We start from the raw sequence: 12579 nt of genomic DNA, 5'->3' as shown, positions 1-12579 counted from the left end.
TTTTATCTAACCAGCGGTTTTTTGAACTTGCAATCTTGCTTTTCGTTTTCTGAGGCCAGTTGTTGGGCTTCTCTAGCCAGTTTTTCTAAGTTATCATTTGGGAAAACGTCCCTTTGGACCGTGGCAGAGGTTTGGCTGCTGTTGGCCCCTTTAAGGGCAGCGTTCCCTGCAGAAATGTCAGCAAGGTGATTTCCCTTAGCTTCCAGAGAGTCAAGTTGAGAATGCCCTGGAATCTTAATAATAGCTACAGTGGTAGGTAAAAGTATTGTATCCAGTAATTCCTGAACATAAGGACCATTTAAAATTTTGTTTCTGTGGGAAGTAAGGGAGCCATGTTGCTTCCACAACATTCCGAAATCATGAACTATTCTGAAAACATATGTGCCCTCAGTATCAGTATTGACAGGTTTGCCCTGGGCTAAGGAACAAGCCCGTGTGACAGCATATAATTCATCCTGTCGGGCCAGAGCAGCCAAGGTGAAGACGTCCCCTCCGCAATGTCAAGGGCAGTTGCAATAGCACACCCAGCACAGTGTTTGCCATTGTCACCTTTTAAATAGTGAATCATCAGTGAGCCACGAGAAGTCAGGGTTGCCAAGAGGTGTTTCCTGTAAATCATCATGAGGAGTCAGGAGGTGATTAGCACAGGGTTAAGCAGTCTTAAGCGACTTCTTTGGTGATAGAAGGGAGCAGAGGGTAGCAGGGTTAAGGTGATTACAGCAGGAGAGAATTAGGTGAGGAGCTCTTAACAGAAGGACTTCGTAGGTGAGGCAGCTGGCTGAGAAATGTTGAGTATGACGGAAGCGCAGAGGGGCTTCTACTGCATGAGGTGCAAAAATCGCTAAAGAGGATCCCACAGTTTCCTTGGTCGCCTTAACGAGAAGCGCAGTAGCCATAATGGCTTTAAGGTAAGCAGGCGATCCCTGTGCCACAGGGCCAGTTGCTGCCTGTCATACGCTGTGGCTTGATGGTGGTCCCCATGGTTTTGGGTAAGCATCCAAAGGGCATTCCCTTCCTTTTCATGTACAAAAAGGGAAAAAGAGAAGCTGATAATTGGGGTCCCCAAGGGCAGGTGGATTCATCAAACTCAACTTTAAGGCCATAAAGGCTATGTTGTTGGATTCTTCCTGTAAAGGTGGGGACACAGTTGTTGCAGTTTGGTAAAGCATACAGAGGTTGCCCATGAGAGAGAGAAGCCTGGAATTCCATGTTGGCGGTAACCAACTAACCCGAGAAAACCTTGCCGTTGGCCCTTGGTTCTGGGCTCGGGGAAACTTAGGGCACCGTGAAGTATCATCACGGAGTACATCTGGGTCTACGTGTAGCTTTTGTTCTGATACCAGATGCCCTAAATGTCGAACCTGGGTTTGGGCAAACTGCAGTTTTCCTTTGGTGACCTTATGTCCCTTTAAAGCTAAAAGCTTTAGCAAGTGGATGCTGTCTTCCTGTGAGGGGGCTTGAGAAGGAGAGCGAAGAAGCCAGCCGTCCACGTAGTACAACAAAGTGGAACCTCTAGGGAACTTTCTTTGCAAAGGCATTAAATTAGGTCAATATTTAAGAAGCAAACTGCAGGACTTGTTGCTTAGATCTGGGGGGAAAATGAAAGAAGGAAGTGAAAGTTAGAATTTGAAAGTTCTGGCTAGAATGAGTGGATAGGTTATGTTGGCTAAAACTATGATACACGGTACAGAGGGAGGGCTTCAATTTTGGCGTTTTGAGTTTGAGGAGAATAGGATTTTGAGGAAGAAATGTCTAGCTAGTGGTTGAATATCTGAGTTTGAAGCTCAAGAGTAGAGTTGGGGCCGGAGTTTTGGATTTCTTAGTCCTTACCGTGTGGGTCCTAATGGCATTGATGCAGGGCTTTTAAGGCAACTTAATAGCACAGACAGTCTTTCCAAGGGCAGCTTGGAAACAACAAATTACTTCCCTGAACTTGTATTAGGGGGAACTTTTTTATCCTGTCCTTTGTAGTATATTAAAACTTCAGGTGGTTGAGGGACAGGGGAGGGCTTGTTGGGGCGTTCACAGGGGATTTTAATCGCCTTGATTGTACATTCTGGCCACCTTCAAGCACCAAGGTCACCTTCTACCAGCTCCATGCTCCTCCATCCCCTGAGGTGTCTTGCATGTATTTTACAAAATGTAAGGGATCTGGCCTCTTCTGTCATGATCTCTAGCCTCCCACGCTTCAGTCTTCCTGTTTTCATCTAATCTAGGACATAAACAATGTGGGTGCTGCAAACTACAGAGCTTCTGCCTCCCCCTACTTCTTCCAAGTACAGAGCATCTTCCATCTTTCCTTTTCCCTCATTTGCCAGTTCAGTGACTTGCTCTGGCTCATGAGCTTCGTAACTGGCACAGTACAAATTTATGTCTCAGCAAACTTACAAATTACTGCATGTAATGGATTTTTGGGACTGTTTATAAATAATTGAAACCACAAATGTTAAATTCTTGAATGCCAAGGGTCTATTGAATATCAATATTTCATAGAGTTCCATAAAGAACATTATGAATTCCAGCTTTTGTACCTCTTAAAAGATATTAACCCCTGACCCATAGTGTTGATATCTGTGGCTTGATTACTCTTTTCTCTTTTGGAATAAACTGACGTATTAAACGTACTCCTTGTAAAGATATTTTAAAAAAAACAAAACAAACAACCAAATCCTCCTTTACATTTCATGGAAGTAGAGGAGGTTGAAATATGATGCTCTACATTTCATTTCTTTTATTTCATTCCTTTGGTTTTTCATTTTTAAATGGTAATATAGTAGATGCTTGTTGTAAAAAGTTAGAATATTCAGATGCATATGGAGTAAAAAGTGAGAATCTTGATTTGCCTCATCCTGCAGCCCCATTGCCTTACTGATATTTTGGTTTGCCTCTTAAATCTTCTCATTTGGATTTCCACAAGTAAATACTCGCATAGATACATAGGGATTTTTTTAAGCTAGATGAAATCATAGCGTATGTTGTTTAATTTAAAAAATCCTTAGATATACGTAGACCTTCCTCATGCTTTTCAGCCTCTGCACAGTGTTTCACGGTCGGAGCGTATTCTGCTTTGCTTAACTATTTCCCTAGGTGTGCCCTTTTTTCCCTTTAATAAATGTGACGGGACACTGAGTGGGCCGTTTCTCAGCCCATTGTCCCCAAACTGTTGTTGAGGCCCAAAGCTGGGGGCTTACATTAATTGGTAGAAGTATCTTACGTTTGAAAGGAGCCCCCAGCAGTGAGACCAGACCTTTCCCCGTGGGGCTGATTGAAAGGTATGAGACATACGCACATTCCCAGCCCCGGGCTTTATGCAGAGAGAACCGAGAGCCCAGAAGGTTTTAACACTGGGGAGGGTGCTGTGCTTGTGGGAAGAAGTTAAGAGACTCTAAGAGAATTTATTGTGGAGTTTCGAGATGCTGACAGGAGCAAGAGACTGACATTTTATTGGACAACTTAGCCGGTGGATTTGCTGACCTACCGCATTGCTTCCTCTATGGGGAAAAGACAGTTGGTGCGAGCTGACTCAGTGGGGGTCCGCCAGGTGGGGACGTGGGTCGGGATTGCTCTGTTCCCACCCCACAGTTCCAGTTCCTGGCGTGTGTTAGTTGGTCCCGTAGCAAAGGGAGGTGGGATCGGGGTGCAGCTGAGCAGCTTGGGAGAAAAGAATGTGTATGTTAGAAGGATGTGGCATGAATGCCACCAGCTGAGGGCCAGCTCCAAGAGGTAGCCACATGATTGCTTTTCCCCCAGGTTACCTGTTACTCTGCAAGAGCCGTGATTAGACCTAGGTTCTTTCTGCCAGGTCTTTTGTCAGTTTGGATGACATTTTCAAGTTGCATACTGTGTTTCTTAAAAAAGAAAAAACTTACCAAAACATCTAAGTAATTAGCTGAAAAGAAGTCATGCTAAAAATAATATCTTCTCAAGAAATTTGAGCTATTGGATATTAAATAATAGTAAAACCAGCTATTTTCCTGAAGACAGCCAGCGTACATGAGTTCTTAGTTACATGTAGGGGTGAACATTCACGTATATCTGGTATGTTGTCATCACAGCCTAGAAATTGTTACTGGAATGACTGGGGTTTATCTGAGCAATGTTCCCGCTCCACAGGAAGGAGGGATAATTAAGAGGTTATTTTTAATAGGATGAGACCAGGCTTATTCTTTGTACTGGTAATAAGTATGCATTAAAAAGTTTTTGCAGTGCTAATGAGAATATTTACTTGACTTGGAATACTTTTAATTGGTTAAACTGAAACTGTTGTTCATACCACTTCAGAGGAATCATGTTTATTTTCTAAGTCTGTCATAGCTTCATGCAAATTTTCCTGTGAGGGAGGAGCAATTATTTAGCTACAGGGAAAAAATCATGATTATATTTAAAGGGTAGAAATAAAGTATTACAGTAACATAAAAAATTGTAAGGACAGTGCATGGGATTTTTAATAACTTTCAAATGTGAATCTTAAAGTTTTAAAATATGTATATTGCGTGAGTGAACCTCGTAGTTTCATGCTTTTATGCTAAAATTTACATATTTCTTTTGAAACTCACTTTATTATTTATTTTTCCAACTTGTCTGATAGGAAGTGCCACAGTCATGTTCTGCAGCCACGTTACATAGCACAGAAGTGAATAGCGTGAAAACTGGTACACAGAGAAACAAAATCCCAACAGAGGAGCTTGGTAAGGCTTCTGAGCATAAACTCATCACTAAAGGAACACGAAATAAGGATGACGAGACGAGGAGCTGTTCTGAGAGCTGTTCGAGTGCCCAGGGCAAGTCCTTCCGTGACGGGTCTCAAAGATCTCATCCTCAGTCCGGCTCTGGTCCCTGCAGTCCTGAAACTTCGCACACAAACGCAGAGACAACCGATGCAGTTCCACGTGGCTCTGAGGAGCCCAAGGTCAAGCGGACATCCTGCATATACGGGGCAAACTGCTACAGGTAAAATGAAATCACAGGTGGCATATAATTCTGTTATTTCAACAGTAGGTAACTATGTAGGTGTAAACTGTGAGTGTTAAAAGCCTGGTAAAGCCCGTTGGCCTCAAGGCTAGGAGCTTCATCATGTTTCTGCTGGTTTGCACTTTGTCAGCATGCAGTCTAGCGAGCCTGCTGGAGGCTTTTAAAATCTGGTGTGGAATTATGGGTGTTTCATATGTTAATGTACTGTGCAACGCAAAGCTCTGAACTGGGGAATCCAGGCTTGAAAACAGCATCACTCAGTCCTGAATACCTGCTTATTGAATGTCTTATTTAGCTGCTAGAAAGATGGCTTCATACACAGTCAATGTATGCAGTATCACTGCCAAGAGAATTCCAGGTTGTGTTTGCGCATCTTATTACTCTCGTGCATTTTCCTTTATGTTTTTCTAATGGTGCTTTTGAATCTCCATGACGCCTTCTCAGACAACCGGGTTGATGGGTTACCTACCCCTGTACTGAACTTCATTTGATTACATTGCACCGTATTTTCTAATTTCGTATTATCTCTCTAAAATGCAGTGCCATAGTAACACTTGAATAACCTATTTTTCCATTTCAACAGCTGTAACGTATGCATTTATTCCCAACTTTGTCTGTTTGCAAGGGCTTTATTTCCACGTGTAGAACACAATGTAGAAAGTTGTGGAATGGAAGTATATAAACTTCCTGTTACTTTGGGTTTTTGAAAAATCCTGTTTGGTGTTTGTCTTACTTAGTTCACTAGAGCTGCCATAACAAGATGCCACAGCCCGGGTGGTTTAACAACTGGAGTTTATTATCTCACAGTTGTAGCAGCTGGAAGCCTAAGATCAAGGTGTCGGCAGGTTTGGCTTCTCCTGCGGCCTTGGCTGTCTGTCTCCTTGGCTTGCGGATGGCACCTTCTCATTGTGTCCCCGTGTGGCCTTTTCTCTGTGCATGCAGCCCTCGTGTGTCTTCCTCATCTTACAGGGACACCAGTCACTTTGGATTAAGGCTGTCCCTTTAGGACCTTGTTTAATCTGAATTATCTCTTTAAAGGCCCTGTCTCCAAATATAGTCACAGGAGGGGTTAGGGCTTCAATGTATAAATTGATGGGGAGGGGGGAACACAATTCAGTCCATAACAGTGTTCAGCACTGGCATTTATCTTTATTAAATGTTTTATCAAGTTCATAATGACTTCATTCATATTTGATGATGATACACGTTACTCATTCATAGCTTATTAATAGTTATCTTACTTTTTTCACTCATTTTGATATACATATTTAATACCTGGGAAATATTTGCCACTGAAATCTTGAAAACAAAATGTTTATGTATGTAACAAAGGGAAAAAAGTAACCTATATTGAGTTCTTGTTATCTGTGTACATCATAACAACCATTTACATGCATCTTTTCTCCCGCCTCGGTGACACTGCATTCGCTCATGCCAGGACAGGTGAATGATCTCCCAAGTCTCTACCCTTTCCTTCAAGTTCATATTCCTTCCGCATTGTTGCCTGAGTGATCTGGCTAAGAAAATAAAAACAAAGATAAAAAAGAAGAGAAGAAAGACCAAAACAAAACAAAACAACAAAAACAAAACAAAAAACCAACCTGACAACATTACCCTCCCGTGCAGAATGTTTCAGTATCTGACGGCTGGGTTTCTCAGCCTAATGCGGAAGGCCCCGAACTCCCAGTTAATTGTTGGGCTGCACCGTGCCATCAAGCTGTTGTATGTCCTTTGGACAAACTGTCCCCTTTCTCTCACTCCCTCCCTGCTTAAAGACCCTGCTTACATTCACCTCCTTTCTGACATGCCCTTCCTTCCTGCTCATCACCTAATCTATGCAACTTTTTGCCTCATACAGTTTCTGATATTTGATATTAGATCTAATATTTAATATCTAATCATTGATTTCTAATTATTTATTTGTATGTTCTGCCTTGTAATAAGAAATTATTCCTCAAGAGTAGTCATAGTCTGTCCCTTGTTGTCATGCTGTTGACTCCCAAGTCTGTGTCTCCAATGCAGATTTCTGTACTGAATTTTAGATCCAGGTAATCAGCACTTGTCTCACAGGCACTTCAAATGCAACCTGTCTAAAGCAGTCACGTCTTATTTCGATCCTGTGTGAAACAAAATAACAACAAAATAGCATTTAACTTTGTAGAAACCGCTGCTTCCAAAAAACTCCTTGAAAGATGTACTCTTTTGGGCTCATACAGTTTTTCTGTTTAATAGCATATGGTTCCATTAGTAAACTGGTTTTAAACATGGGACAGAAGTAGAAATATCTCTTTTTAGCATATAAGAAATTTATACCTTTATTAAAACTTGTAGCTTTTGTCGACATAAGGTCATATAAATTATCTGAGTTAATAGTATATACAATAAGGCTTTCATTCTCTGATAAAGGTGAAGTGTCTCATTGAGGATCAAACCTCCCTCTGAAAACAGCTAGCAAAGCTGAACACCCATGTTTGAGAACATCAGAGGCAGTCAAGACGTTGAGGCTTATTTTCCCCTTGTGACATTTGCTGATATTTCAGTATTTCAGGCGAGAGCTTTGAGGACAGGCAGAGCTTTGGGCAGTCTTATGGAACTTTGGCAAGACAAACGGAGCTCACTGTTTCTAAGTAGGAGGGGCCTCATTTGGGAGTATAGACATTCGGGAGGGAAAATAGCATAACAAAATTGAATATTGATTATATAAAGCAGTAATAACTTCCATATAAAATTTTTTGTGAAATTAACATATATGGAAATAGCCCAGAAGTGGTTGGAGATTAAAGCAAGTCAGTTTTGACTACTCTAGTTACATTACGTAAGTTGGAAGAATACAGTTTTTGTTACTTAGTGACTGGCTTATTTTACTTATTCGGTCTTCAAGGTTCATCCATATTGTAGCGTGTGTCAGAATTTCCTTCCTCTTTAAGGCTGAATAATACTCCATTATATGTGTATATCATTTTTTGTTTATCCATTCTTCTGTCAATGGACATTTGGGTTGCTTCCATCTCTTGGCTATTGTGAATATTGCTGCTGTGAACACAAATAACTCTTTGAGATCCTGCTTTCAATTATTTTGAGTATATGCCCCGAAGTAGAACTGCTGGGTTGTATGTTAATTTCTAATTTTTTGAGGAACCATCATACTGTTTTCCATAACCGTGGTACTATTTTATATTTCTGCCAGCAAAACACAAGGGTTACAATCTCTCCACATCTTTGCCAACACTTGTTATTTTCTGTATTTTTTTTATAGTGGCCGTTTTAATAGGTATGAAGTATGATAACATCACTGCATTTTTGATTTGCATTTCCCTAAAGATTAATGATGTCGAACATCTTTCCATATGCTTCTTGATCATTCTTCTTTGGAGAAATATCTATTCAAGTTCTTTGCCCGTTTTTGAATTGAGTTATTTTTTGGTCATTGAGTTGTGGGAGTTCTTTATATATTCTGGATATTAACCCCTCATTAGGTACATGACTTACAAATATTTTCTCCCATTCTGTAGGCTGCCCTTTCACTCTGTTAATTGTGTCCTTAGATGCACAGAAAATTTTAATTCTGTAGTCCAACTTGTCTGTTTTTACATTTCTTGCCTTTGCATTTAGCAAGAAACCTTTACAAATACAATGTCAGGAAACTATCTCCCTGTCTTCTTCTGAAGATTATATAATTTAGGTATTAGTTTAGGTTTTTGATACATTTTGAATTAATTTTGTAATGGAATGTAAGGAAAGGGTCCAGCTTCATTCTTTCATGTGTGAATATCCAGTTTTCTTAACACCATTTGTTGAAAAGACAATTCTTTTCTTTTGAAATGGATTTGGCACCTTTGTTGAAAATCATTTGACCATATAAGCAAGAATTTATTTCTGGGCTGTCTGTTCTCTTCCGTGTTGTCTATATGCCTGTTTCTATGTCAATACCATACTGTTTTGATAGCTGTAGTTTTGTAATAAATTTTGAAATAAGGTAGTATGAAACCTTTTAATGGAAATTAAGCCCATGTATGTATTTCACCTCCTTAATTAAGTTTATTTCCTAAATGTTTTATTTTTAAATGTTATTGTAGATTGAATTGTCTTCTTAATTTCCTTTTGGGATTGTTCATTATAAGTGTATAGAAACCTCGCTGGTTTTTGAGTGTTGATTTTTGGTTTTTTTTGTTTTTTTTTTAACATTTTTTATTGATTTATAATCATTTTACAATGCTGTGTCAAATTCCAGTGTTCAGCACAATTTTTCAGTCATTCATGGACATATACACTCATTGTCACATTTTTTTCTCTCTGAGTTATCATAACATTTTGTGTATATTTCCCTGTGCTATACAGTGTAATCTTGTTTATCTATTCTACAATTTTGAAATCCCAGTCTATCCCTTCCCACCCTCCACCCCGCCCGGTAACCACAAGTCTGTATTCTCTGTCTGTGAGTCTATTTCTGTCCTGTATTTACGCTTTGTTTTTGTTTGTTTGTTTGTTTTTGTTTTTGTTTTTTAGATTCCACATATGAGTGATCTCATATGGTATTTTTCTTCCTGTTTCTGGCTTACTTCACTTAGACATTCTCCAGGAGCATCCATGTTGCTTGCAAATGGCATTATGTTGTCGGTTTTTATGGCTGAGTAGTATTCCATTGTATAAATATACCACATCTTCTTTATCCAGTCACCTGTTAATGGACATTTAGGCTGTTTCCATGTTTTGGCTGTTGTAAATAGTGCTGCTATGAACATTGGGGTGCAGGTGTCATCCTGAAGTAGATTTCCTTCTGGATACAAGCCCAGGAGTGGGATTCCTGGGTCATATGGTAAGTCTATTCCTAGTCTTTTGAGGAATCTCCACACTGTTTTCCATAGTGGCTGCACCAAACTACATTCCCACCAGCAGTGTAGGAGGGTTCCTCTTTCTCCACAGCCTCTCCAGCATTTGTCATTTGTGGATTTTTGAATGACGGCCATTCTGACTGGTGTGAGGTGATACCTCATTGTAGTTTTGGTTTGCATTTCTCTGATAATTAGTGATATTGAGCATTTTTTCATGTGCTTTTTGATCATTTGTATGTCTTCCTTGGAGAATTGCTTGTTTAGGTCTTCTGCCCATTTTTGGATTGGGTTGTTTATTTTTTTCTTATTGAGTCGTATGAGCTGCTTATATATTCTGGAGATCAAGCCTTTGTTGGTTTCACTTGCAAAAATTTTTTCCCATTCCGTAGGTTTTCTTCTTGTTTTACTTCTGGTTTCCTTTGCTGTGCAGAAGCTTGTAAGTTTCATTAGGTCCCATTTGTTTATTCTTGCTTTTATTTCTTCTAGGAGAAAATTTTTGAAATGTATGTCAGATAATGTTTTGCCTATGTTTTCCTCTAGGAGGTTTATCGTATCTTGTCTTATGTTTAAGTCGTTAATCCATTTTGAGTTGATTTTTGTATATGGTGTAAGGGAGTGTTCTAGCTCCATTGTTTTACATGCTGCTGTCCAGTTTTGCTGAAGAGACTGTCTTAATTCCATTGTATCTTCTTGCCTCCTTTGTCGAAGATGAGTTGACCAAGAGTTTGTGGGTTCATTTCTGGGCTCTCTATTCTGTTCCATTGGTCTATATGTCTGTTTTGGTACCAGTACCATGCTGTCTGAGTGTTGATCTTTGTATCCTACAACTTTGGTGAATTTAATTTTTCAACAGTACACCAAAAGTGGAATGTTCATGGCAGTATTATTTATAAAAGCCAATACCTAGAATGAATCCAAAAGTCTATTAATAGTCAAATGGACAAATAAATTATAGCAGTTTCATACAATGGAGTGTTATGCAGTAGTAAAATTGTCACGTGCAACAATATGGAATAATCATACCAGCATAAAAAGAAGTACATACTATATATTTCCATTTTAATTCAGGAACAGACAAAACTGATATTGTTGTTTTTTAACATTGCTTCTCAAAGTATGGTTCAGAGACTCCTGCAGTCCTGGTCCCAAGATGCTTTTAGGAAATCTGTTGGGCCAAAACCATTTTCATAACAATATTTACTATATGTGTGTCTTTTTCATACTGATTCTCTCACTCACAAGTTACAGTAGAATTTCTCAGCGGCTGCATGGTCTGTGTTAACGATTAAATGCAGAAGCAGGCATGAGAATCCAGATGTCCTCTATAAAGCCAGACATTAAAGAAATTTCCAAAGTATAAGACAATGTCTCCATGAATTTTTTTCAACATAGGTATTTACTTTAAGATGTGCTATTTGTGATAATATGTGAAGGGTTTATTGTTATTTTAAAATAAATATTTTCAAAGTTTCTCCCTTTTCGTTTCTAATAGGGTAAATAATGCACATAAATAAAAGTTTTCTGGAGTTTTAATAATGTTTTCCCAAAGACCAAAAAGTTTGAGAAATACTGTTTCAGATGACAGGATAGGGTTACCTTTTGGTAGCAAAATGGGTTTAATGATTGGAAGGGGACATACAGGGCTTTTAGAATGTTGATAACGTTCTGTTTTTTATGTTAACTGAGGGTGTGTAGGTGTGTTCACTTTGAAACTATGTATGCTTATAATATTTGTATTATATATGTTTATATTTATTTTATATATCCCATATATCCTATTGTATATATAGCCTATATAAAATACTGCTTTCAAATTGTTCATTGACATTCATGGCCTACCAGAAATTTGCTCGCATGAGAGTTCTGTACTGACTGGATGTCATGAGCTTTGTTTTTAACAATGTGGCATGTTGGTTCACATTCTGGAATAATCAGATGTGTTATTGTTTGGTTTCCTTCTATGGCCTATTAATTATCTTTTCTAGTATATCTAGAAATCTAGTCTGTCCTATTAATTATTTATTCTGACAGTGTATTTGTCCCTGTTGTAGGAAGAATCCTGTCCATTTTCAGCACTTCAGTCACCCGGGCGATGGTGACTATGGGGGTGTGCACGTCACGTGTCAAGATGAGGCTGATGGCCGACCCGAGTGTCCCTATGGAGCGTCTTGCTATAGGTATGGAAACCTGACCTGTTTGGCTGGCCTCCTATTCTGCTTCATCTCTGTTACTTATTCAGGACAAACCGCAAGCAAGCTTTTCATCTCAAGCCTTTAATTTTAAGTTTTTAAACTTCCATAGATAATAGGTTTTCATTTTGTTAATAAATAGGATTATAATTCTTTTTAGATAGTTCTAAATTGTTGAAGTGATTAACCTTATAAGTGCCTGAAACTATTCCTCATTTCCAACTTTCTAAAATGCAAATCATCATTTAAAAGCTGTCAGTGCTTCCCCATTATACAGTCTATCCAGACTCCTCAGTGTGACATAAATCAAGTCAGGATGTTATGTCTGCCTGCCTCGACTCCTGCCACTCCACCGCTCCTGCCAACGCATGGCACTCAGTCCTTAAAGAAGACAGTGCCTCCCCTCTCTCCTTCCATAGCACCTTGTGCCCGTGCATGTGATGCACAGTGGAATTTATCTCATGAGACTGTGTTTGGTTCTTTCCTGGATTGGTTTCCCCTCCAGACAGTAAGTTTCTTAACAGTGAGGACTTTTTTATCAGCAACTTTGTTTAAAGAGTGAGTGAGTGCTTAGTCCAATTATATTT

The 12579-nt window shown here is 39.2% G+C and overlaps 1 protein-coding gene across 5 annotated transcripts in view; it reads left to right on the top strand.

The window, feature by feature from the left end:
• The window catches only part of LOC102540945 (aprataxin and PNK-like factor), an 86345-nt gene that overhangs the window by 35785 nt on the left and 37981 nt on the right, over positions 1 to 12579 (top strand). For all 5 annotated transcript variants that reach the window (XR_012058919.1, XM_072937616.1, XM_072937617.1 and 2 more), the window contains exons 7-8: positions 4589 to 4950; positions 11855 to 11980. Coding sequence is in view for 4 of the 5 variants with exons in the window: in XM_072937616.1 (XP_072793717.1) it covers positions 4589 to 4950; positions 11855 to 11980 (488 nt within the window). In the remaining variant the exon portion in view is untranslated. The remainder of the gene's footprint in view (positions 1 to 4588; positions 4951 to 11854; positions 11981 to 12579) is intronic.

The sequence above is a fragment of the Vicugna pacos genome, chromosome 15 (assembly GCF_048564905.1).
Source record: "Vicugna pacos chromosome 15, VicPac4, whole genome shotgun sequence".
In the NCBI taxonomy this organism is placed as follows: Eukaryota; Metazoa; Chordata; class Mammalia; order Artiodactyla; family Camelidae; genus Vicugna; species Vicugna pacos.
This window is presented reverse-complemented; position numbering and strand designations above follow the sequence as displayed.